At 39.8% G+C, this 27692-nt stretch overlaps 1 protein-coding gene across 3 annotated transcripts in view; it reads right to left on the reverse strand.

Moving 5' to 3' along the window:
• LOC117515689 (multidrug resistance-associated protein 4-like) overlaps positions 1 to 27692 on the reverse strand; it is a 216465-nt gene that overhangs the window by 118136 nt on the left and 70637 nt on the right. For 2 of the 3 annotated variants that reach the window (XM_034176378.1, XM_034176371.1), the window contains exons 14-22: positions 24541 to 24637; positions 17657 to 17854; positions 15559 to 15696; positions 15104 to 15141; positions 14830 to 14933; positions 8504 to 8650; positions 8237 to 8316; positions 4439 to 4589; positions 1729 to 1848 (exon numbers count right to left, since the gene is read on the reverse strand). In XM_034176378.1, coding sequence (XP_034032269.1) covers positions 1729 to 1848; positions 4439 to 4589; positions 8237 to 8316; positions 8504 to 8650; positions 14830 to 14933; positions 15104 to 15141; positions 15559 to 15696; positions 17657 to 17854; positions 24541 to 24637 — 1073 coding nt within the window. Of the gene's footprint in view, positions 1 to 1728; positions 1849 to 4438; positions 4590 to 8236; positions 8317 to 8503; positions 8651 to 14829; positions 14934 to 15103; positions 15142 to 15554; positions 15697 to 17656; positions 17855 to 24540; positions 24638 to 27692 lie in introns of all 3 variants that reach the window. The other variant, XM_034176386.1, reaches the window with a different exon arrangement.

Here is a 27692-nt window from a genome sequence, read left to right on the forward strand (position 1 = left end):
AAATAGACAAATTAGATCACACTAATTACTGATAGTTTTTGGGAACTTTTCAATAACATAAAAAAAAAAAATAATAATTATATATATATATATATATATATATATATATATATATATATATATATATATATATATATATATATATATATATATATATATATATGCATGGCCAAAAACAGATGTGCACAAAACAGATAAAAACAAAAACACTGAGCAAATACAAACTACGAGGTCTGTCAATAAAGTATAGGTCCTGTATTTTTTTTCAAAAACTATATGGATTTCATTCATATGTTTTTACGTCAGACATGCTTGAACCCTCGTGCGCATGTGTGAGTTTTTCCACGCCTGTCGGTGGCATCATTCGCCTGTGAGCACTCCTTGTGGGAGGAGTTGTCCAGCCCCTCGTCGGAATTCCTCTGTCTGAGAAGTTGCTGAGAGACTGGCGCTTTGTTTGATCAAAATTTTTTCTAAACCTGTGAGGCACATCGAAGTGGACACGGTTTGAAAAATTAAGCTGGTTTTCGGTAAAAATTTTAACGGCTGATGAGAGATTTTGAGGTGATACTGTCACTTTAAGGACTTCCCACGGAGCAGGACGTCGTGCAGCACTCCCAGGCGCCGTCGTCAGCCTGTTTCAAGCTGAAAACCTCCACATTTCAGGCTCTATTGATCCAGGACGTCGTGAGAGAACAGAGAAGTTTCAGAAGAATTCGGTTTCAGCATTTTATCCAGATATTCCACTGTTAAAGGAGATTTTTTTTTAATGAAAGACGTGCGGACGGGTCGCAGCCGGCGCGGTGCGGCGGCACAGGAAAAACACCTCCGTGTCGATAACCATTTGTAAAATCCAGGCGGCTTTTGATGGCTTTCAGTGGAGTGAGTATATGAGAAATTGTTTAACAGCTGGACATGTTCCAACTTGTCTTTAAGGCTTCCAACAGAGGTGTTTTTCCTGTGGCGGAGCGTCGCGGCGGCTGCGAGCCAACGCTGCAATCCGCCCGCACGTCTTTCATTAAAAAAAAAACCTCCTTTAACAGTGGAATATCCGGATAAAATGCTGAAACCGACTTCTTCTGAAACCTCTCTGTTCTCTCACGACGTCCTGGATCAATAGAGCCTGAAATGTGGAGGTTTTCAGCTTGAAACAGGCTGACGACGGCGCCTGGGACCGCTGCGCGACGTCCCGCTCTGTGGGAAGTCAAAGCGACAGTATCACCTCAAAATCTCTCATCAGCCATTGAAATTTTCACCGAAAACCAGCTTAATTTTTCGAACCGTGTCCACTTCGATGTGCCTCACAGGTTTAGAAAAAATTTTGATCAAACAAAGCGCCAGTCTCTCAGCAACTTCTCAGACAAAGGAATTCCGACGAGGGGCTGGATGACTCCTCCCACAAGGAGTGCTCACAGGCGAATGACGTCACCGACAGGCGTGGAAAAACTCACGCATGCGCACGAGGGTTCAAGCATGTCTGAAGTAAAAACATATGAATGAAATCCATATAGTTTTTGAAAAAAATAAAAAGGACCTATACTTTATTGACAGACCTCGTACGTCATTGAAGAAGGCAACATTTCAGAGCTTCGAGCATGTATTCAGATGAACAAAATGAGGGGGGAAAATAGTTTTTTGGCCAATGTTTTTAACTTAACATAAGCTGTTGTGAGTATTTTTATATACAAATATAAAATACCAAATGAAAAAAGTTCTAAGGCAGAGAAGAACCTGAGTGCACATCCTGGTGGGCATCAAACATTTTCTGGAACCTTTCCTCTTCTCCAAAAGCTCGAATCGTCCACATGCCCTGAAGAGATGAAGACAAGTGGGAGAAGACTGGACTCCGAGCTGCAAGATAGAAGACATGGGCTAGAGGTCAAATTTCAGTGGTGTTTAATTTCATTCTACTTTCCAGATACCAATTTCACCTTAGGTGATCAATTAAGCTTCTAAAAATCATCTAGAGTGTTTGTGTTGTTAATAATGGCACCTTTTATACAGCCATTACATTTATTCAGCTCATCACAAAGTGATTTTCTGACCCTGACCAGCTGATGGGTTATAGCAACACTTCTATCTGTATGGATGTTTGTAAATAATTAATTTGAAGGATTTTGATAAATATTGTTCAAACAAATGGAGTTAATGGAGAGAATCTTTCGTTTTTTTCCTCTTCACCTATTCTTTAGTCAGTTTATGTAGCAAACTTGAAGGAAAAGAAAAAAATATCACTTCTACATTCCAACCAAATTTTTTCTTAATCTCATGATCTTTTAACATTCTACTTTACATCATATTTATCGTGGTAATTGTGACACAATCAGACTTTACACACTGTGAGCAAAAAGTCCTGTTGAAGCAATCAATACAAATATTTTCAATTCTTTAACTTCTTTGCACCTGAAACATCCTTATTATAAAGTGTTTTTCAGTCAAACAACTAGGTTGCCAAATTCTTTTTTACCCTACTTTCACTGATCCACCGTGCTGCCCAAAAAACCCTTTGATAGGCTCATGCACCATCCAAGTGGAGCTGAAGACTCATCTACCTCATGTTACAGAATCCAGCAGACACCAATGGGCTTATAAAATATGGTTCAGTGAGTTGGCTTCATGTATTCTCTGGTTCAACCATGATTTTACACACACACACACACACTTTGGATAAACAATTTTTCAATATGGTTACTTTCAGAATGCAACAATCTAACTCCTTGGGTTAACGTATGTCATATTACTAAATATAAGAAACTCCAGAAGTGTGAAATGTATTATATATAAAACTTTCTACATTTTGTTATGTTACAGCCTTACTCCAAAATGGATAAAATTAATTTTCCACCTCAGAATTCTACTCACAACACCCCATAATGACATCATGAAAAAGTTTTTTTTTTTTTTAGTTTTTGCAAATTTGTTAAAAATAAAAAACTAAGAAATCATGTGTACATAAGTATTCGCACCCTTTGCTCAATACTTTGTTAATGCACAGTTGTCAGCACTTACAGCCTCAAGTCTTCTTGAATATGACCCCACAAGCATGGCGCTCCTGTCTTTATGCAGTTTTGTCCATTCTGCGTTGCAGCACCTCTCAAGCTCCATCAGGTTGGATGGTGAGCGTCAGTGCACAGCCATTTTCAGATCTCTCCAGAGGTGTCCAATCAGATTCAGGTCTGGGCTCTGGCTGAACCACTCAAGGACATTCACAGAGTTATCCTGAAGCCACTCCTCTGATATCTTGGCTGTGTGCTTCGGGTCACTGCCCTGCTGAAAGATAAACAGTCGCCGCAGTCTGAGGTCAAGAGCGCTCTGGAGCAGGTTTTCATCCAGGATGTCTCTGTACATTGCTGCATTCATCTTTCCATCAGTCCTGACTACTCTCTCAGTTCCTGCTGGTGAGAAACATCCAGCATGATGCTGCTGCCACCACCATGCTTCGGTGTAGGGATGGTGCCTGTTTCCACCAAACAGGACACTTGGCATTCACGTCAAAGAGTTCAATTGGTCTGAGAGTTGTCTCAGACCAGCAAATGTTTCTTGTGGCCTGAAAATCCTTCAGGTACCTTTTGGAAAGCTCCAGGCAGGTTGCCATGTGCCCTTTACTAAAGAATGGCTTCCATCTGGCCACTCTACCATACAGGCCTGATTGGTGGATTGCTGCAGAGATGGCTGTCCTTCTGGAAAGTCCCCCTTTCTCCACAGAGGAATGCTGGAGCTCTGACAGCGACCATTGGGTTCTTGGTTACCTCCCGGATGAAGGCCCATCTTCCCCAATCTCTCAGTTTAGATGGACGGTCAGTTCTCTGAAGAGTCCAGGTGGATCCGAACTACTTCTATTTACAGATGATGGAGGCCACTGTGCTCACTGGAACCTTTAAAGCAGCAGAAATGTTTCTGTACCCTTCCCCAGATTTTTGTCTCGAGACAAAGGTCTATAGACAATTCCTTTAACTTCATGCTTGGTTTGTACTTTGACATGCACTGTCAACTGAGAGACGTTATATGTACACACGTGCGTGCCTTTCCAAATCAGGTCCAATCAACTGAATTTACCCCAGGAGGACCTCAATTAAACTGTAGAAACATCTCAAGGATAAGCACAAACAGGATGCACCCAAACTCAATTTTGAACAACATGGCAAAGGCTGTGAATACTTGTATACATGTGATTTTTTTTTAGGTTTTTTATTTTTTTTTATTAATAAATTTGCAAAAACTTAAAAAAAAATAGACACTGTCATTATGGGGTACTGTGTGTAGAAGTCTGAGGAAAAAATAAATTCATCCATTTTGGAAAGAGGCTGTAACATAAAATGTAGCTGAATACTTTCTGGACACAAACACTTGCTGATTATAGCCTTAACAAGGGCTGAGTGCACATAGCTTTAGAAGTCATGAACTTTAATGTTAAACAAATGCAGAAACTGTAGACACTTACTGGTAGCTTCCAGGCGTTTTACATCTCTGGAGGTCTTCAAAAAGTAGCGACGGAGGACAAGGAAGATTATGAGAAGGGGGATCACAGGGATGAGAACCCAGGGAATCACAGATGCTGCAACAGAGATCACCCCAAGAACCTGAAGACACACCTAATCAGCAGAATAAAATACAAATTAAAGGCTGAAAAGTAATTTCATTTTTCCACGTATTTACAACTTTTGTAAAATGGGAAAATACTCCCCCCCCCAACTTCAAGAAACCTTAACCTTTATGATTAGAGCTGGGCATCGATTCAAATTTCAAGAATCGATTCGATTCTGATTCTTAAGATTCAGAATCGATTATTTCGATTTGATCAGATATCGATTTGGGATAGTGTTATTAAAACTGGTTTTAATAATTTAAAAACCTAATTGTCTAGTTACATCTTAATACTAGTATTATATTGACATTTGACAGCAAATTAATGAAGTATAGGTAGTTAATAATGATGGCTATAAGACTGATGGCACGGACCAATCCCCCTCCCACAATAATAGAGTAGTATTTTTATTTTACAAACATGCTGATGGGCAGCCAAAGCAGGGCACCAGAAGTGCCTGGTTCATTGGCTCTGACACAGGTACATTTTTACAGGATTCCATGTTTTGGCCTGATGCCTTGTTTATTTTAGCTTTCAAGTAAGGCTGTAACAAAGAGAGAGAGAGAGAGAGAGAGAAAAAAAAAACAACACTATGGCTTTACTACACAAAATTTGACCTGCAACAATGTTTCAGAGAGTTATAAGTTAAAACATTTTCTGTGGGGAGGGGGTCCCCGGTCTCCCCTACAGCGCTGGTTGTGCAACACACTGCAGGAGAACTTCTCCCACACCCACGCAGCAAGTGCTGGTGTGAACTGACTTTTCAGTCAGTACACGCCAGAGAACCTTTGTGCGCTGTCCCATGGAAAAGGCACTTTATGAGGAACGAAAGAAAAAAACATGACTGTATGATAATCTCAGCCTGCAGCAGTTCGTGTACCACCCCATTTGAGCCAATAAAAAGTGGATTTGTCTTTTTTTCCCCAGAGCATTGGTGTATTGTTTGTTGTGCTCCCACTCAGTTTTCTGACAATTTCTTGATTAAAAAAAAAAAAAAAAAAATGTAATATTGCTGTCCTTTACTATTCATATTATAGTGTTATCAATGCAGGCTTTAATACTAGAATGCTAAAGGTTCTGAAGACACAGTCTCAAGAGGCTGAATGGGTTGTCCAATAGCCTCACTGCTGTGTACTTTTACTAAACCACTGCAGACCTGCCGCCTGCAAAGAGGACGGTTGCCTGAGGATTTCTGAGTCCTTAGGTGTGTAGGTGCAGAACCTTAGTGTGCAGATGGCACCACTCAGGGCTGGAGCTGGCCTAATATGGCTAGCCTGTTTGGCTGTCGATAAAGATGGTTTGTGTGGTACAAGGATAGCTTAACATTACAATCTAATTCATATGCAATCCAAAATTCTTGTGTTATACTTTGGCAAAATATGCCAAGTCCACAAGCTGCTAAAGATTTTCAGACAATAAAATACAGGATATAAGGAAACATTACAGTTCTGTGTGGCCATGTCAGGAAATTCTTCTGTATTACCAACTGAGCCACATGGGGTGTGCAGCCAGTACATTCTGAAGGCCGGTCCCAAGCCCAGACAAATGAATGAAACAAAGTAACAAAGCACAAACTCAACTCAGCTGATTAATTAAGGAAATCTGCTGGAGCGCATCCAATGAGGCTGGACTTTAGACTGCTTTAACAGGGGCTTTAGTGCTGAATGTTAACTTGTTGCTCACCTGATGAATTTTTACATCTTTAGAACTGCGGTCATAAAACCTCATTTAGAGCAGAGATTGCTAGTAACTATAGCTGTAATCTGACTCCCCCCCCCCCCCCGCCCGCTGAAAACACTTACAAACTTACTTACAATTTCTGTGTTTTTGCTTCTGTACATGAACAGAGTTTAAATTGGGCGGAGGTGTCAAGGTGTGCTTATAGTGCAGACTTTTAAGTTTAATTTGAAGGTGTAACAAAAATATGGAATGAGGAATTTAAGAATTCTTGCTAATAGAGTCCCTCCACTTTTCAGAGGCCATAAGTAATTGAATAAAATATGGATTATTTTAATACCAATAACTTATACATGAAGTTTCCTTTAGAAAAATCACCAGACAGATGCATGAACATGAACATTTCCAAGTCACTAAATAAGTTTTAGATTTCATTCAATAATTCATTAAATACAGTGAGGTGAGGGACTCTATGGGACAGCAGTATGAACTCGGCGCAAGAAGAAAAACCATTGATGGAAGACATCAACAGAATGACGGGTATTTCCGCTCATGGAGCTGTACACTCTTGTGCTCAGTTGCTCAGCCACTGCAGACTGCCCTGCTCCACTCTCCTCCAGTACATTTTAACCCCACTCTAATGAAGATACTTCAGCCAAGTGTGGAAAGGACGTAGTTTTCTTCCCAAACTTGAATAACACCTGCTTCTAGATTCTGTTTCAGGGAGGATATGCACATTTCACTTCCACCTTTGGCATCTCCAAGTAAGCTCTGCTAGTTGCTGAAATATGATCTGAACAGGCACACTGTTTTTGGATCAGGTTGAGTATTTGTGGAAGCAGTATGCAGGGCTTTAGTTTCTGTGGCAACATTAATCAGCCTACCTCAAGTTTCTTAAATGAGGTCACAGATTTCTCAGAATCTACTGCATACACAAATCTCAGATTATCCACTCCATCATGAACCACAACAGATGAAAAGACGAGGTTCAGTGAAGATTCAAATCAGAGGATGAAAGGAAAACTCTACGAAGCAGTGGAGAAAGACGTTTTTGGACTAGAAACCTCTGAACACACCACGGGAAAAGTGCCAAAAGAAAAGAGAAATGTTAAAACAGGACTACACAGAACAAAGCCCTGGTCACACCGAATAATAAAGCCATGAATAATGAGCCACGTATGGATTTGTCAGAAATTTCAGTGATTATCCGAATAATGAGTCACATATACGATGTTCTTCTGAAGGAATTGCAGGAAACAAATGTTAAAAAAAAAGGCTACAAGGGCTTTCTCAGAGTGGAACCTGCTCTGTTGCACATAGCCTGTCCTGTTCTCGTAGCTGTCAGGTACTCAAATAACGGGTCTCTAACAGCCTCGTACTCACCACTAACATCCTTGTTTGTCCTCGTAGTACCTCGTACCAAATTGCCCCGCACTATTTCTGCTAAATTTTGAACTTCCTGAAATTAGCACCACACTCAAAGATGAACCTCATTAGCTGACTAATCTGCCTGTGAGAGTCACTATTCTTCCATGTTTCTTGAATAACTCCACTCGTACTAAAAAACAAACAAACAAAAAAAAAAAAAACGCTACGTGGCTTCGTTCATTAATCGATGTGACCAGGGATTAAAGCACCACAGACTTCAGTGCAGACAATGACTGAAAAGACGACTTAACGGGCCATTTCTGAAATCTGGAGAGATGTTGATTTCTTTGATCAGGGCTAATCTGAAATAGCTCGTGCAAATTTGCGTTTTAGCCACTGGAAAACAACAGCCTTGTTGCTAGCATGCAACATTGGTTACCGGTAATGGAGCAAGTAGTGAGCCATTTTGTAGGTAAAGATTTCAACACCTTGTAACTGTCATGTGGTATGTTAGGTGAAGGGAAGAGAGATGGGGTGACTGTAATTGTCCCCAGTGGCTCCCCAGGGATGAGCTCCTCTTTGTGGTTTATCATCTCAATCCATCCTCACCTGTAGAAAGTCCACAATGGTCCAGGGTAAGTTGGAATCCAGTTGGCCAACGTCCTTAGAAAATCTGTTTAAAACTCTACCTGACAGAAAGACAGAAGCAAAGCACAAACCCTTTTAGAGTAGAGGTTGTAAGAACTTTTCTTTTTAGTCAGAAACTTACTTTTTTTAAGTAAATGTGTAATAAAATCCTAGCAAGTCAAATTACATGCTCTATTTTCTTTTATTAATTAAAAACAAAAAACACAAGCAACACAACTTTTTGCTTACCGATAGGATTGACATCAAAAAAGTGCACTGGTGTGCGGAGTACAGCGTTGAACATACGGTTGTGCAAGGACTGTGCAGCCCTCACCAGAATGTTGAACAGAATCAAATTCCTAAGATATCCAAAAACAATGATGGCTGCAGACACACCTAAAAAAAAAAAAAAAATACCACCAAAATATTCTGTTACTCACAACCAGTGTTGTACAGTAACAAAGTAAAAATACTTCACTACTGTACTTAAGTACAGTAGTGAAGAAAAAAAAAACACTATGGCTTTGTGACAGTTACAGTCAGTCAGAGCTGCGTGTCGTCAGAGAGAGCTGCAAAAAGTTTGTACCTGAGTTTTCAGAGGTGGTGTTTGTAGTTGCCATCTGCCACGCCGGTGTTTGCCAACCCGGACAGTGGGAATACCACCTCAACCGGCAACTTAGCCCCGCGACTGGACAGCAACAACGTCCGAGGCCCGCCCAACGTGGTGAATTCACTGAGGCCGCGCGCTGCGTCATTAGAGCCGCGCGTCACGAGTGCCGCTTCCCCGAGGCCTCGTGCAGCCACCGCGGATCCATCAGCGCGGAAACACCGAGGCCGCGCGGCACCAGCGCAGTGCAGATCCATCCCAGTGACAAACAACGCAGGCTGTTAACATCGGCGATCGACAAGCTGCTCATAAGCCGACCATGGGGCCTAAGAAGGTTCTGACAGCGGAGGAAGGTGACGATATTAAAAAATCTCTGGACTTTCTATCAGAGGAGATTTCTGTTGTGAAGCAGCAACAGAAATCAATTATGGATCTGGTGGAGGAGGTGAAGGCATTACGGCTCCAGAATGCCGAGAAAGACCGGCATCTGGTGCAGCTGGAAAATAGAGTGGCTGAATTGGAGCAGTACACCAGAATTAACGACGTCATCATCACAGGTCTTCATATCAAACCACGGTCCTACGCACGGGCGGTAACAGATGAGAGTGGAGGGGAGCCCAGTGAACAGGAGGTCAGCTCTGTGGAAAAACAGGTTGCTGATTTCCTCCTATCTAAAGGTATAGAAATGGATTTAAATAACATTGAAGCGTGCCACCCTCTGCCCCGGAGAAATGACGGTGATAAACGAACCGTCATCATGAGATTCATCAACAGAAAACACAAAACAGCACTGTTAAAACAAGGAAGAAAACTGAAAGGGACAAACGTATTCATCAATGAACATCTCACCAAACGGAATGCCGACATCGCCAGGAAAGCACGCTTCTTGAAGAAACAGGGAAAAATCCAGCACACATGGACTTCAAACTGTAAAATATTCATCAAACTGAACGGATCACCAGAACAAGCAAAAGTCATGGCAATAAGGAACATCGAGGAGCTGGACAAATATGAACAATAGTGTTTCTTAAAGCGAGGATCTGGACAAATATGACCAATAAGGTATGAGGACACAAACACATCACAACACCATGACACAGACCAGAGGAACCTATTCATCTACTACCTATTCATCTACATCTGGAGACAAGAAGGATATAACTCAAAGGATTGCTGATCATGGAAAAGTAGAACTGAGAACATTTAAATACACAGACCACAATGTACTGGACTTGGAGCACGATATAGACCCGGACAATAATTTCTTCTCAAATATCAATGACAGTTGTTGCTATTATACAGATGAACAGTTTAATCGGATCATTAAAACGGATAACAAATTATCAATAATCCATTTCAACAGCATAAGTCTATATGCAAACTTTAACAACATTAAAGAATATTTAAGTCAGTTTAAAAAATATTTAACATAATTGCTATATCAGAAACATGGATCAATGAAGATAAAGGAATGGATTTTGAACTGGATGGATATGAATTTAATTGTGTAAACAGAAAAAATAAGAGTGGAGGAGGAGTGGCTGTGTATGTGGATAAGAACATGGATTATAAAATAGTAGACAATATGACAACTGTGATTGATAACTTATTAGAATGTATAACTATTGAAATATGTGAAGAAAAAAGCAAAAATGTATTAGTCAGCTGTATATATAGAGCACCAGGATCTAGTATTGAAACATTCACTGACTGTATGGGAAAAATGTTCTCAAAAACTAATCAAAAAACTGTGTTCATTTGTGGTGACTTAAATATTGATCTGCTCAATCCAAATAAGCATAAAATAACAGATGAATTTATCAGTATAATGTACAGTATGAGTTTATATCCAAAAATCACCAGGCCAAGCAGAATTACATCCCATAGTGCTACCTTAATTGATAATATATTCAGCAATGATATTGAGAATAACACTGAGTGGATTATTAATCAATGACAGTGATCATCTACCAGTTTTCATCATTTATAATAGAAACCATCGGCGGAATCAGCCAGAGGAGAAAATAAAATACAGGCGAGTGCGGACAGAGGAAAACATGAACACACTAAAGAAGGATTTACAGGAGCAAAACTGGGAAAAGGTATACAGTGAAAGTGATGTTGATAGTGCATATGAAACTTTTTTACAAATATTTACATCATTATATGATAAAAATTGTCCAATTAAACAAGACTACAGAAAACAAAAAATCCAAGCTCGACCATGGATGACGAAAGGGTTACGAAATGCATGTAATAAGAAAAATACACTGTATAGAGAATTCATAAAACTAAAGAGGCAGAAAATAGATATAAGAAATACAAAAATAGATCAACTAATATTATACGCGTATGTAGGAAGGAATATTATAGTAATATATTATATAATAAAAAATATTAAAGGAATATGGGATATATTAAATAGCATTATCAAAAATGGTAATAAAAAACAGAGTTACCCTCAGTATTTCATTGATAATAATGTCAAGAAGGAAAATAAGGATGAGGTAGTCAACGGTTTTAATAATTTTTTTGTAAATATTGGCCCAAGCTTGGCAGAAAAAATTCCCGATTCCCAACCTGAGGATTGGGATAATCTCATAGAAAGAAATCCCTGTTCAATGTTCCTCACAGCAGTGGATGGAAATGAAATTATAGACATTGTGAATAATTGTAAATATAAAACATCTACCGATTTAAATGAAATTGATATGGTGGTGGTAAAACAGGTCATTGAATGGATTGTAGAACCATTAACATACATCTGTAACTTATCATTTCAAACCGGTAAATTTCCCAATCAAATGAAAATAGCTAAGGTTGTGCCGCTGTATAAGACTGGGGATAGACACCACTTCACAAATTATAGACCTGTTTCTTTGCTTCCACAATTTTCCAAATTATTAGAAAAGTTATTCAATAATAGATTAGACAAATTCATAAATAAACATAAATTACTTACTGATAGTCAATATGGATTCAGAGCACATAGTTCAACATCACTTGCATTAATAGAATCAGTTGAGGAGATTACAAATGCCATAGACCACAAATTACATTCAGTTGGAATATTTATAGACCTTAAAAAGGCTTTTGATACAATTAATCATGACATATTAATCAATAAACTTGAACAGTATGGGATTAGGGGGTTGGTGTTGCACTGGGTGAGAAGCTACTTAAGTAACAGAAAACAGTTTGTGAAGTTGGGGGAATATACATCATCATGCTTGGACAATGCTTGTGGCGTCCCACAGGGGTCAGTATTGGGTCCAAAATTGTTTCTAATTTATATAAATGATATTGTCAATGTTTCCAAAATATTAAAATTTGTATTATTTGCAGATGACAAGCATTTTTTGTTCAGGGGGGGATTTGCAGGAGTTACTGAGGAGGATCAGTATAGAAATGGGAAAATTGAAAATATGGTTTGACAGAAACAAATTATCATTAAACTTAAGTAAAACAAAATACATGTTATTTGGCTATTGTAATACAGACATACAGGTTCAGTTACAAGTCGAGGGGGTAGATATTGAAAGGGTACATGAAAATAAGTTTCTGGGGGTGATAATAGATGATAAGATAAACTGGAAGACTCATATAAAACATATACAAAGTAAACTGTCAAGAAGCATTTCAGTTCTAAACAAAGCGAAACATATTCTGGACCACAACTCACTCCGCATTCTTTACTGCTCACTGGTTTTACCATATTTACAGTACTGTGCAGAGGTATGGGGTAATACTTATAAAGGTACAACACAATCACTATCAGTAATGCAGAAAAGAGCTATAAGAATTATTCATAATACTGGCTATAGAGATCATACAAATCCACTATTTTTACAATCCAAATTCTTAAAATTCACAGACTTGGTTCATTTTCAAACAGTACAAATTGTGTATAAAGCAATAAACAATTTACTTCCAGCAAATATTAAAAATATGTTTTTTAACAGATCAGGGGATTACAGTCTGAGGGGGAAATTTAATTTAAAGCATCAGTGGGCACGAACAACATTAAAAGGTTTCTGTATTTCTGTCTGTGGGGTGAGGATGTGGAACAGATTGGGAGTGGGGCTCAAGCAATGTCCAAGCATGAACCAGTTCAAACAGCGGTACAAAAATGTGTTTTTTTCTGGGTATAGGGAGGAGGAAGGGTAATGAGGGTTAGGGTGTTTTTGTTTTTTGCTTCGGCTTGTAAATATATAGTATTTTGTATGTAAGTAGGTATGTGTAGGTGTATATTTATGTTTGTGTATGTATATGTGTATATATGTGTATGTATATGTGTATGTATGTTGATGTGTGTATGCATATATGTATGTGTATATATATGTATATATATATATATATATTGATATCGGTTTAGGTGTGTAGGAATCTATGTGTATATGTGGCAAAGGGTATTACTGGTTGTGGGGAAGAAGGGGTAGGGATAAATAAGCTGATGCTTCACCCTACCCCTTTTCGGACATGTTGGGTACACAGTAGGAACTTTTTTGTTGTTGTCTTTACTGATCTATCTTGTAATTGTTGTTGTATCAAATGTTCGAAATAAACAGTATTCATTCATTCATTCATTCAAGTACGTTTTGGGAGACTTTGCACTTTACTTTTAGTTTTTTTTTTTTTTCAATTCAGCTTACTTTCACTTTTACTTCACTACATTTCTGACCTTAATTGCATACATACTTCTACGCCGATACATTTTCTATGCGCCATGCCGTTACTCGTTACAAAACACACAGAGACACACACACACACGAAAAAAGTCGTGTTTTCACCCAGAGACACCACTGATTACTAGTGACTGCAACGAAGTCAGGCCGATTTGTCATGAGGCATGTCCGGTAGGCTTTTTTGCAGTTGCACACTTGAGGGGTGTTTGTCAGGAAAATGATAATTTCTCTACATTGATTACAGACCTGCAGCGGGTCTATAATCAACTTTTCTGCAGCGCGGCTTTGCTTTGAACCTTGAACCAATCAAGGCAGTGCTTCGATCCACGATTCATGGGACGTTTTTCGCTTTATCCTAATGTTTCCCGCTAAAACCCTGAAGAGCATTACGTCTGAGTAATATTTAATATTTTTATGTTAAACCGACCTGTTATGGTCTTCTGAAACAGTTGATAGATGTATTGTAGAACTTAAAAACGGGGCCGATGCTAACACGTTAGCGTGTCTATGGCGTTTTCAATGTTAGCATTAAGTTGTTAGCATTAAGCTGTTCGCATCAGCACATTTGTGTTGATTTGTTTTCTGTATAATTAATGGCTCAGCGTTCGTTGTCGTAAAAGAGTCAAATTGTAATTTTTTTAAATTTATTTTTATTTATATATTAATAATAATAGCAAAAACAATAATAGTCTACATAATAGACAATAATAGTCAATAATAATAGACTAATAATGTTTGGAGAAATTTTGGAGAAAGAGACAAAAAGAACATAATGAAACAAAACAGAAAAGATAAAACCACATAATGAAAATAAATAAATACATATAGAAATAAATGTTTCCTGTGAACACCTAGTGCGTAGCCTACTCTTGTTTAGGTTTTGAAACCTCGTTTCTGAAGTGTTTTTGTGTGATGTGCACAATTTTCAGTATTTTGACTAATACTACCAGTCATTTACAAGCCTAGATAAACTTTGTAATATAAAAAAAAAAAAATCAGTCCGTTTTTGATTATTAACATTTACTTGTACTTTTACTTTTAATACTCGAATACATTTAGTTTTACATTACTTGTCATATTTAAGTACAATAAATACTAGATACTTTAAGACTTTTACTTGAGTAGCATTTCAATCAGTGACTTGAACTTCTACCAAAGTCATTGTTTTAATGGGTATCTGTACTTTTACTTAAGTGTGATTTTCCGGTACTTTATACAACACTACTCACAACTGACATAACCGAGAATGCCAAGTCAAAACTTAACATCTGTGGTTTGATTACCTCCATAAACACCCAGATAGAAGTCTCTGTCCAGCTGTTGTGTCCCATTCGGTCCATCTTGAATCATGGTGGAATTCTTGGCCAGCATCTCTTGCTCATTAGCCCTGATGAGTTAAAAGGTCATTTACAAGAACAACAAAAAAAAAAACTCAACAAAATGTGACTGGTGAGTTTAGAGTTACAAATTAAATTGGCACTGAAGACTGACTGGAGACACTCAGTTTACCTGTAATCTAGGTTTTGTAAAATACCCACCAGATGGTTTTATTCTTACCAGTGAGACAGCCACCAGTCCTGCATAATGTATGCTACCTAGATGAAGAAGAAGAAGCAATGTTTGTTTACTTCTTTAAAATGACTAAATACTGAAATTTAATAACAGATTTCTATATTCTCTATAATCTCCCATGGAAAAAAGCTTTTTAACCTACCATCCCTGGTTCTCAAGACCAGGCACCTAATTGGCTCTACTCTACTCTTTTCCACTCTCCTATTTTACTCTTCCTTTTTAGATATACCTTTATATACTAGCATAGTTCCACCTTAGAATTGGAATATAATATATACCTTCCTGAATTTTCATGGAGATTGTAAAGCACGCAATTTAAAAAAAACAAACAAAAAAACAACACTTCACTGAATTAAAATTGTGCTCATATTTGAATTGCCAGTAGTGGTAGTGAGTAAATCCTGTCTTGGACTGTGCCTACAGTTAGTCATTTTGCACACCTCAGCTGCAAAGTTGAGCAGCAGTACACCAAGAAGAATCACAACGGGGGCTCCAGTTCTCAGATATTTGATGTACAGACTCGCTCTGATGGTTCCCTCAGCTCGGTTCTCCTCCATCATCGTCTGTACAGTTTCTCCCTGTGTGGGAAACCACAGATACAGCTCAGGACAAACATCATGCATTAAACTCATGCAGTCTGCAGTTGTCATGTCATTTGTTCCAGCATATGAAATACTACACAGTATATATCCACTGAGGGGAAAACTGATGTCACAGCCTCCTCAGTCATTACTCAAGAGTCCAAAGCATATGAATCAAAACAGTTGAGCCTACATGTAAGAAATTTTTAACACATTCTGTAAGGTCAATGAGAACAGCTGTTGCAACTGATTTAAAGAACTTTACAGTTATTGTGTATGTTTCAGTGCAATAAAATAAAGTTTACATTAACAAGGCTACATGCAACCATCTTCCAATCCATACAACTCAAACGATTATAAAGATTTCTGCTTAAAATGTTTCATTAACATTAACAGCATTTTGCCTGTTTTATGTTAAATTTGGTTTGACTATCAAACAATTTAGTGTGAGCTATAACAAAGTATTAGAAATCAGACCAGATATTAATACATTTCTACACCACAGCATTTGTGGTTTGTTCCTTCAAATTTGAAACAGAGGTTTACCTCAGTGCCGGGGGTGCTGAAAAGGGGAGAATAAGAAGGATTCTAGGGGCCCATGATTGACATGGGCCCAGAGGGGGCCCTAATACAATTATAATACTGACAAAATAATATGGGGGGGCAGTAAGATTACTTTTCATGGGGCCCAAAATCCCGGGCAGCGCCCCTGCTCAGGGCATAATTATTAATTTTGCACTGTGCCAAATGATCCCCCTGGGAGTTTCAACTCTTGCTGTAGAGATTTGTACCAGATGCTTGTGACCAAATAGGAAATTTGTTGTTCTTCATATCATACCAGAAAATTCTTATTCAATAACTCTGGACATTATTAAATATTTTGGTTCATTTGCATATATTTCCTTATACATTTTAAATTATGTACTTAAAATTCATGGGTGCCAATAATTTTGACCAGAAGGGTGTACGGTAATTTTACACAACCATCACACAGATTGTGTTCTATTATCCTAGACTGCAAGTTAAATACTGTGCATAGTTCCACGCTGATTTTTTTTTCCATTTTGATGCAGTGTCATGTTTTTTTTTTTTGATGCTCCAGTTTGTGTGCGGGTAAACAGACCTGCCATGTTAAAGATAGAGATGGGCGGTATAAACTAGCGATTATATAAATTTGTAGAATGGTAAGGATTTTGATTAGAATGGCCAACCATGATAGCTAGTGTTAGGAATCGGACAAGTCTTCCTTGCTCGAGTCCTCAGCACTGAGTTATTAAGCAGAGTTGAGCAGTGAATGCTTATACGGTGGTCAATCTGACAGTCTGGAGATAGCACGAACTGCCGGTATTGTGAGAGGCTTTTTTTTCCTGCAGGTGAGCCTGGAGCCGTCGTACATCAGGCAGTAGTCGTGCGGCATGCCTGCGTCAATGGGTTTGTTGTATTCCACAGTCTTTTGTGACTTTAGACATTTAACTATTTGATTTGGGGTGTGGGTATGGCATGGGCATTTTATCCAACTCATAGGCTGCACATCATTTGTTGAATGTTTTATAATATCACTATTAGCCTTTCCTTTGGTTTAATCTAGATCCATGATAATGAGCAGAGGCGTCTGTGGCAAAGAAATATATCTGCTCCATTAATGATTCTGTTACATTATTAGGAAAAAGAAAACTCCTGTTAATGTAAAATCTAAAAAATTAAGGATTCTGGAGGTGTGTTGTCAGCAAAAAAGGGAGTGTCAGGGAGACTATGAACAACAAGAGGAAAACAAACAATAAACCAGCAACAAGACACCCACTCCCATCCAGAGGTGAGAGTGGGTTAAAAGCAACAGTATCTCAGACCAAAACACCGCCTTCCCTTCTGTTTCAATTTATCCTTTTAATGACAAAATTAAAAAGGGCAAATGTCGATCATCTGACGAGACAAAGAAAAAAATAAATGAATTACAAACCGGTAAAAGGTCTCCATCTCTGCATTCAGTCAAAGATGTCTGGGAAATGACAGAGTTCTGGGACAGAGTTCGGGTCCGCGCAAGTATTTCTTGAGGTGGCTGCTGTTGCTCCTGGTCTTCGTCTTTCTTCAGTAGCGAGATAAAGTCTACTCCAGAGTGTTGCAGCTCTGTGTAGGTTCCCTTTGCCACCATCCTTCCCTGACATGCACGCACACACACACACACTGAACATTCTGCATACCTGCATTTGTTTGACATGAGTACAACTATGGAAAGGTCAGCCAGTTTTGCAAAACAGCCATAATGACATCTTTAGGTTAGTGTAGCAGTCCCTGTACCAGGAAAAAAGTGATGTCTTAGGTGCTGAAGTGGATATGGTGGTGTTACAGGCTGTTTGGGGGATGTGGCTGTTCATATTGCATCAACTCCGAACTTGAAACAGACATGCAGATATGGATTGCTCATGCTGACTGCAAATGTAAGAGCCCCTTCACACACAGCACGAATAGGTACAAATCATAGCGAAACGGCCTGCAAGAGCGAACCCAGAAAACACTGAGCCATAAAAACACCGCAATTTCCCATATGTAATCCCTCTTATTGAACGGACAATGTATGATCCCTCTGTGACTCTGTATATGACCCGTGGTCATAGAAGTGCAGTCATGAAATGACATGAAGGAAGCAGTGCGCTCTTATGTCGAGTCAGGTATATAAATAATTACTACAATAACTACATACACAGTTACATAACAAATAACTAAAAAAAAGTGACCACACAGCGAAGAAAAGGAGAGTGACGCTTTGTTCTGTGGGCTAAATGGACAGATTAGCGTGCCTGCACACAGCGGCTGCTGCTGAGATCTCTGGACCTGGACGCTGCAACTGGAGAACACGTACCGTGTTTTGAAGGACGTGACCTTACAACTGTCCACCATGACATGCGTGTATGTGCCTGCTGTGCTCACGGGGAAATACATTAAAAAACATATCGCCTTTGCCACGGGCTGGAGCCACCGCATAGCGCGCACCTAGACAAGCTGTGCCAGGAGAAACGGACCGTCAGATCAAATACACATTCAGCTGGCGATATGAATGTCATGTCACCCATGTGTGAGCACACACACCGCATGTGTTGTGAGGGGCGTGACACACACGCGCACGCACGTCACATATACTCAACAAAAATATAAACGCAACACTTTTGGTTTTGCTCCCATTTTGTATGAGATGAACTCAAAGATCTAAAACTTTTTCCACATACACAATATCACCATTTCCCTCAAATATTGTTCACAAACCAGTCTAAATCTGTGATAGTGAGCACTTCTCCTTTGCTGAGATAATCCATCCCACCTCACAGGTGTGCCATATCAAGATGCTGATTAGACACCATGATTAGTGCACAGGTGTGCCTTAGACTGTCCACAATAAAAGGCCACTCTGAAAGCTGCAGTTTTATCACACAGCACAATGCCACAGATGTCGCAAGATTTGAGGGAGCGTGCAATTGGCATGCTGACAGCAGGAATGTCAACCAGAGCTGTTGCTCATGTATTGAATGTTCATTTCTCTACCATAAGCCATCTCCAAAGGCGTTTCAGAGAATTTGGCAGTACATCCAACCAGCCTCACAACCGCAGACCACGTGTAACCACACCAGCCCAGGACCTCCACATCCAGCATGTTCACCTCCAAGATCGTCTGAGACCAGCCACTCGGACAGCTGCTGACATAATCGGTTTGCATAACCAAAGAATTTCTGCACAAACTGTCAGAAACCGTCTCAGGGAAGCTCATCTGCATGCTCGTCGTCCTCATCGGGGTCTCGACCTGACTCCAGTTCGTCGTCGTAACTGACTTGAGTGGGCAAATGCTCACATTCGCTGGCGTTTGGCATGTTGGAGAGGTGTTCTCTTCACGGATGAATCCCGGTTCACACTGTTCAGGGCAGATGGCAGACAGCGTGTGTGGCGTCATGTGGGTGAGCGGTTTTCTGATGTCAATGTCGTGGATCGAGTGGCCCATGGTGGCGGTGGGGTTATGGTATGGGCAGGCATCTGTTATGGACGAAGAACACAGGTGCATTTTATTGATGGCATTTTGAATGCACAGAGATACTGTGACGAGATCCTGAGGCCCATTGTTGTGCCATACATCCAAGAACATCACCTCATGTTGCAGCAGGATAATGCACGGCCCCATGTTGCAAGGATCTGTACACAATTCTTGGAAGCTGAAAATGTCCCAGTTCTTGCATGGCTGGCATACTCACCGGACATGTCACCCATTGAGCATGTTTGGGATGCTCTGCACCGGCGTATACAACAGCGTGTACCAGTTCCTGCCAATATCCAGCAACTTCGCACAGCCATTGAAGAGGAGTGGACCAACATTCCACAGGCCACAGTTGACAACCTGATTAACTCTATGCGAAGGAGATGTGTTGCACTGCATGAGGCAGATGGTGGTCACACCAGATACTGACTGGTATCCCCCCCCAATAAAACAAAACTGCACCTTTCAGAGTGGCCTTTTATTGTGGACAGTCTAAGGCACACCTGTGCACTAATCATGGTGTCTAATCAGCATCTTGATATGGCACACCTGTGAGGTGGGATGGATTATCTCAGCAAAGGAGAAGTCCTCACTATCACAGATTTAGACTGGTTTGTGAACAATATTTGAGGGAAATGGTGATATTGTGTATGTGGAAAAAGTTTTAGATCTTTGAGTTCATCTCACACAAAATGGGAGCAAAACCAAAAGTGTTGCGTTTATATTTTTGTTGAGTGTATGTTGAGGGGGGAGCACACACTCTGGCACACCAAGTGTGTTGTTTGACAACGCCACACTCTTGGGACACTTAAATTTCACAGCCAGCTCGACAGTGGTCGCCCGCTCACTATTTTCGTGCTGGCTGCGCAAAGTGCTCGGCGAGTGGTGTTGGATGTTCATGTGTGACACCTGGAATTTGGCTGACACCTGCCGAGAGAGGGATCGAATGGGCACTCACAGGGCACTCTGTCTTTCAGCTGCTGGTGTGCACAAATGGTTGTGGAGACAGGTGTACGAGGCGTTAGAGGCAGGTCCGATTTTTCACGATTTTTCGTGTGCCATTTGGCGAAGGGGCCCTAAAATTCTATCAATGGGGAAACAATTTAATCTAAGTCATATGGTTGGGATAAGCAAGAGGTTGCACATCATTCAGAAGTAAAGGAACCATAAAGGCTCAAGTCCTGGGAAATACATGCAAGCTTGGATTATATAAAATCTAGCAACGCTAGGTATAAACATGCAATTTGCAAACAGGAAGTTATTAGATCAGACTATGGCTGAAAAAGTCCTTTGCAACAAAGCAACTGACTTTTAGAAGACGGCCAGAGCACTGAACAAGGGTAAAACATTACCTGTGACCTATACAGGATGGTTTGCAGTAAACAATACAGCCAAGTAATGGAGGCAACAGAACTCTGCTTTACTGAACTAAGATAACAGTGACCTTAACAACAGGGATAATATTGGCAACTGTGATATGGCAGGAATCATGGCCTGTGAAGCCACAGTGTGGCTATCTGACAATACAGCAAGTGACCCAGATCAAGTTGGTGAAGGTTGCAACTCTTGTGTTTTACAGCCTGCACCATCCAATCTTCTATCAGGTGCAAAGCAGTATACAACAATGCAAATGTTGGTTTCCATCAAACACTGATGTTATTTTACACACAGCAACCGCATCTTCTAAGTCACAATAACGTGCACTTGAGATGTGGTTGGTGCTCTGATGTCTTGTCAGAAAGCATTAGTGCTACAGACTACCAAAAAATATATAAATAAAAAAAACCCACACAGTGTGAAGTTTGGCACTGTCAGAGTAAAACCATCAGATGTACCTTACATAAGCAGGTTCAAAACACACATACACCTGCTACTCGTCTGAACAAGTCAGTCACCTGCAATAATGTACGAGTATGAATAACAGCATATTATGCAAGTGAAGGGCTGGGAGGGACTTTACAAGAGATCCATTTGTCTGTCTAGTCATCTGTTCAATCACTTACATACATGCATTGAGTGTACAAATAAAACATTACAGCCATGTGCAGATATGGCATCAGTGTCTGAACACCAGAGCCTCTTCTGATTGTTTACTTTTGACAATACCACACCGTTGTGCAACTGGCGCATTGTGCCGTGTGGCGCGAAGCTTGTAAAATATAATGCATTTAACTGCAATGTGATTGTACACAACGTACATTTTTAGTTATCCAGATTGATGTAAATGGTCTACATTATAATATCGCGCTTCTATAGTTGAAGCACTTTACATTGCTGGCTCACATCCCCCCCCCCGTCCCCCAAATGTAAGGGTGCCGACATGCAAAATGCTCACTACACACACCAGGGGATTAAAGACATTATCCAAGGTCCTCCATTTCAACACTATTTATGGAAAGTTGTGATGCTTCTGAGAAATCTACTGGATTTACAGTGTTGTGAAAACGTTAGTGCATGCTTTAAGTAGACCTGCATTGAAATAAATGCAGTCAGATCTTTGGACCAAAAAAAAAAAAAAAAGACATTTACACATAAGATCCTTCTGAATGTAGTAAAGTAAATCTGCAAGCCCAGATCTGTCATTCAACGGAGAAATCTTCATTTAAAAATGACAAATTTACAGCTAAAATTTAGCCCTCCGCAAAACTGTCATCACATCCGGGACGCTGCCGAGACGTCAGGGAAAAGACCCTATCCCAGCATGCATTGCGCGCGCCAACTGTAATTTGTGGATTTACGTCAGTTTGCATCTGCACCTTTTTCTTGTCTTATACGGAAGGATCTACTTTTTTAAAACTTCATATTGTCTTGCGACACGTTTGGTGAGTACACATTTCTTTTATTTGTGCTTGAAAATTATTCTGGGGGACTTTTTCATACGCCCGTGTGATTGAGTGGTGTCGCATTGAAAATTTACTGTCTTTTGCCTCCGGTGTTACCATCGCGGAGTACGGAGGCGGGACACGCAAAGAATCCAAGTCATTAAAAAGATATAAACCTCTCTCAGCGGTCACGGAGCTCTGCGGCTCCGATTACCGAGACGTGCGGCACTGCGGAAAGTCTGTCCTTGCAGCAACAGGTGTCACCGGCCGCTCCGCATCAAAACAGCGAGCGTAGTCTCTGGACTTTTGCCAAGTTGGCTGCACCTCCATATTCAGTAGACAGGGACGTGGTGCCAGCTGCACAGAAGATACGGGGCCCGCTTCGGCATTTACTGAGCACGCAGATTCAGTAAGCGCAGCGGAGGCAGAGAGCGAGCATCGGGGAAGAACGTCGCCCGCTGTCGATGTCGCCGCTGATCTGAGCATGCAGAGCTATATCTCACATTCATTGCAGCTTACGTTTGGATGCTGAAACCAGGATGTGTATAACAGTAACATTACTAAGAGATAAAATCAATTTCAATGCGGGATCGGACTGAATGCGGGAGCGATCCGTCTTCTGCCGGACGTCACTGCAATGACCCGGATGTACAAACAGTTTTCGCTGAGGGCCAAAATTTTAGCTGTTTGAAATTTTAGCAAATTTGTCATTTTTAAATGAAGATTTCTCTGCTGAATTACAAATTTGGGCTTGCAGATTTACTTTACTGCATTCATAAGGGTCTTACAAATACATATCAGCTATTTCTTTCTGAGATCTGACCACATTTATTTCAATGCAAGTCTACTTCCAGCTTTTACATGTTTGAATTTTATGATATCAAAAAAAAAAAGAAAAGAAAAAAAAAGCAGGTTTGTTTTTGTTTTTACATTAAACTTTCTAAAATGATGCACTTTAAACGCACAGTGAAAAGTTATCTCTACCTCATGAACTAAAAGAAATAAATATCTAAAAGCCAAAATGATGGTGTGAATAAGCAAGTGCACCCTTTAGGAAACACATGTAAACATCACTTTGGCATCCAGTTTTCTTCAGACAAGTCAGGGCATGGATGTATGAACATTTCCAAGAAAGACGAGTGAGGAAACTCACCAAGACACCCAGACAACCCTGAAGAAATGATAAGATTCTGTGGCTGCGACTGGAGAAATTTTGCATAGTGCAAGTTTTACATCACCCCTCACCTTCATAGTGGAGTAAAGCAGAGAAGAATTTTCTTTCAACAAAACGGATCAAATCTTGCATCGCTGATGTGCCTTCTGGAAGATTGCAGCAGAATTTTCAAGTTCTTTTTAAAAACCTTCCTCTATACCACTTCATCATAAAGCTGTGTAACTGGTGATGCAATTTCTTGAATCACAGCCACAGAAGCCTATAATTTCTTCAGGACTGTCTGGGTGATTTGGTGGCTTTCCTCACTCGTCTACTCCTTGTAAGCCCCCTTAGTTTTTGATAACTGTCTGCTCCACACAGATTTACCATACTGCTTGGATTTCTTCATAATTGACGTAAGCCCAAAATTATTAAGTGTCTTGGAAATTTTCACGCATCTATCCCCTGACTTATCCAAAGGAAAGAAGATGCAAAATTAATTGTTTATACAAGTTACACATCATATTCACATCATTTTGGCTTTTAGATGTTTATTTCTTAATTCATGATTAAACTTGCAGTGAAAATCTCTAAAGGGCATTATTTTAGAAGTTTTAATATAAAAAGCCTGAATTTCTTTGTTTGTTTTTAATGTCAAAAAAATGAAATCATTTAAAACCTCAAGGATGCACTAACTTTCACAGCACTGTAAATACGTATGCTGTGATTTAAATGTATAGTTATGAGAGCGATGTGTGTCATAACTAAAAGAAACAGTTTTAAAAGTATCACACTGTACTGTCAGATACAGACTACAATTTTTCAGTCATATCACATTTACAGGAACAAACCTCTTTCAGGACAACTATCTGGTCTACCGCCTTCAGGTAATGGAGCTGGTGGGTGACCACAATCCGAGGCTTATTCTTCAACAGGCCACAGATGCACCTAACAAACATTCATGTCAGGTTTCAGAGTTACGACTAGAAATCTCCAGTAGTTACCAGATAACCAAAGAACCTTTCTGTAAATAAAGATCACTGAAAGACAATAATTTGGTTTCTGCTTCACTCTTCCTTGATAGTGTTCTATAATTGGTTGAGACAGCACTGTCTGAGAAAGAGTGGAGCCAGTTTCCATTGTGTCCCAGACACAAGCAGCACAAGCCCTCTTCCCGTCTCAGGTCCAGTTAAAAGCATTCTACTTTTTTTCACTGCACTGGTGTGGAAAACTGTCAAGGATTTCCTTGTTTGGTAGATCAAATACATCCTGCATGCTGTGTCTCAACAATGGACCTCACGCAAGAAACCATTTATAACAAAAGGTTTGTTTGCAAGTGGCTTGTATGAGTGATCTAAAGCTACAGTGTGTAGGATTTTAGGAATTATTAGCAGAAATAAGACTATGGCACAACCATCTGTTCAATAAAGTTTTATGATCTGTACATTTTTAGGACACATACAATGCATCTGGAAAGTAGTCACAGCACTTTACTTTTTCCCACATTTTGTTAGTCTTTTTCTCAAATGGATGAAATTCATTTTTTTCCCCCACTCAAAATTCTACACACAATACCCCATACTAATAATGTGAAAAAACTGAGATTTTTGCAAATTTCTTAAAAATCAAAAACAACTAAGAAATCACATGTACACAAGTATTCACAGCCTTTGCCATGAAGCTCAAAATTGAGCTCACGTGTCTCCCCGTTCCCACTGATCATCCTTGAGATGTTTCTACAGCTTAACTAGAGTCCACTTGTGGTAAATTCAGTTGATTCAGTGATCTGACTGTCATGTCACCCATGTGAGCTGTGTTCCACATGACGCGGTGTCAGTCCTGCGTCGCGCCGTCCACAAGACACGTGTGTCGGGCAGGACACACCGGCCATTAGATGTAGACATGAGCGCACACTGCTCCTCAATCATGTCATTTCATGACTGTATGTCTGTGATCATGGGTCATCTACAGAGGAACAGACCAGTCCTATTTGTATTGTCCACTTGATAAGAGGGATTTAATAAAATACGGTGTTTTTATATGGTACGTGGTTTAAATTTTTTTTTTTTTTAATACATCCATGTCCTTCCTGATATCAGGCAATTTCCCACACCTTTCACAGGACAGCGATGGTAGCGCAGCGGTAAAGTTTCTGACTGGCAATCAGAGCTTGTGGAAAGTGCAGGTTCAATTCCTGTGTGTGGCATGTTTTTTTTTTTTTTATTTCAACAGCAGCTGCGTGATGTGAAAAGCTGCTGTGTTCCCACGTGCACAAAACCTTCGCAGCATGTATTTTTTTTTTCTTCACAGCTGGCACTGTGTTCCCACGTGCATAAATCATCACAGTAGCATTGTGCACACCTTGGTGAACTCTATAACTCAAATTATATTCTTCAAAGTGATACCTTGGGTGGATAGGTGGATTTGGGGATATAATTTTCATTTGAGTGAAAATTTATAACATCAGCATAAAGTGTGATTTTATGTTCCCCATCCGCAATTCGAAGACCACTAATGCTATCATTCTCTCTAATAGCTTCAGCCAAAGGTTCTACAGCAAGTAGGGTGAGCACAATCCACTTGTGAGTACTGCTGAGAGAGGATTTTTATACAGGATTTTAATCCAGTTTATGAAGATTGTTCCCAGACCAAACTTATTTAGTGTGTAATACAAGTAGGACCACTCTGTGGTCAAATGCCTTCTCCGCATTAAGAGAAAGCGCAAGGCCACTTTTGGAGTGATGTTGGAAGTATTGAATTATATTTAGTATACGGTGCATGTTATGAGAATTCCGACCTGTTATGAATCCAGTTTGGTCCTCTTTAAGATGGGTAATACTTTCTCCAACCTGACCACTAACACTTTATGAATAATTTTCTGAATGAGATGGCTGTATATGATGCACATTCTTCAGGAATCTTGCCTTAAAAAAATAAATAAATAAATAAATAAATAAAGGAAACATTTGCTTCTCTAAGGGACTGTGGTAATGTGCCTTTAGTTAGGAGTAATTAAGCATGTTCAACAGAACAATTAATATATTATGGAATTCTTTATAAAACTCCACAGTGAATCCATCTGGACCAGGGGACGTACCAGATTGTAACTTTTTAATGGCATGAAGTAGTTTTTTTTTTTTTAAGAAACAGGGGCATCAAGAGCTGTTTTCTGCTCTTCTGACAGACAAGGCAGGTTCAGTGAGGAAAAGAAATTCATTTTTGATTCATTCATTTTCTGAGATGTGTTAGGTTGTTGTTCAGATTTATACAGATTTTTGTAAAAGCTTTAAAAAGCATTATTAATGCCTAAAGCATCAAAGCACTCGTTGCCTTGGTTATCCACAACTGAGCCAATAGTTTGAGAGTCAGACTTTTTTTGTTAAGTATGCCAAATATTTCCCTGCTTTGTCACCACTTTCATACAGTTTTTGTTTTGCGAATCTGATCTGATTTGAAGCTTCCGTTGTCAGGAGGAAGCCTACAGCATATCGAATTGCAGATACCGCTTTAATTTTCTGTGAAGAAAGCCGCGCACCATATTCTCTTTCAGCATGTCTTAACTTGGATTCAAGAATTTTTTTTTTTCCTCAGCCTGTCTTTTCCTTTTGGTTGAAACACAGGATATAATGATACCCAGAGAAAAGGCTTCTGAAGTCTCCCACAAAAGGTAAAAACTTTTGTGATTCAGACATCCTGCATGAAAACTTGACCTCAGACTGAGGCGACGGTTCATCTTTCAGCAGGACAATGACTCTCAGCACACAGCCAAGATATCAAAGGAGTAGCTTCAGGACAACTCTGTGAATGTCCTTAAGTGGCCCAGCCAGAGCCCAGACCTGAATCCAATTGAACATCTCTGGACAGATCTGAAAATGGCTGTTCACCGACGCTCCCCATCCAACCTGATGGAGCTTGAGAGGAGATGTAAAGAGGAATGGACAAAACAGCCCAAAGATAGGAGCACCAAGCTTGTGGCATCATATTCAAGAAGACCTGAGGCTGT

This window comes from Thalassophryne amazonica, chromosome 1, assembly GCF_902500255.1.
Source record: "Thalassophryne amazonica chromosome 1, fThaAma1.1, whole genome shotgun sequence".
Lineage (NCBI taxonomy): Eukaryota > Metazoa > Chordata > Actinopteri > Batrachoidiformes > Batrachoididae > Thalassophryne > Thalassophryne amazonica.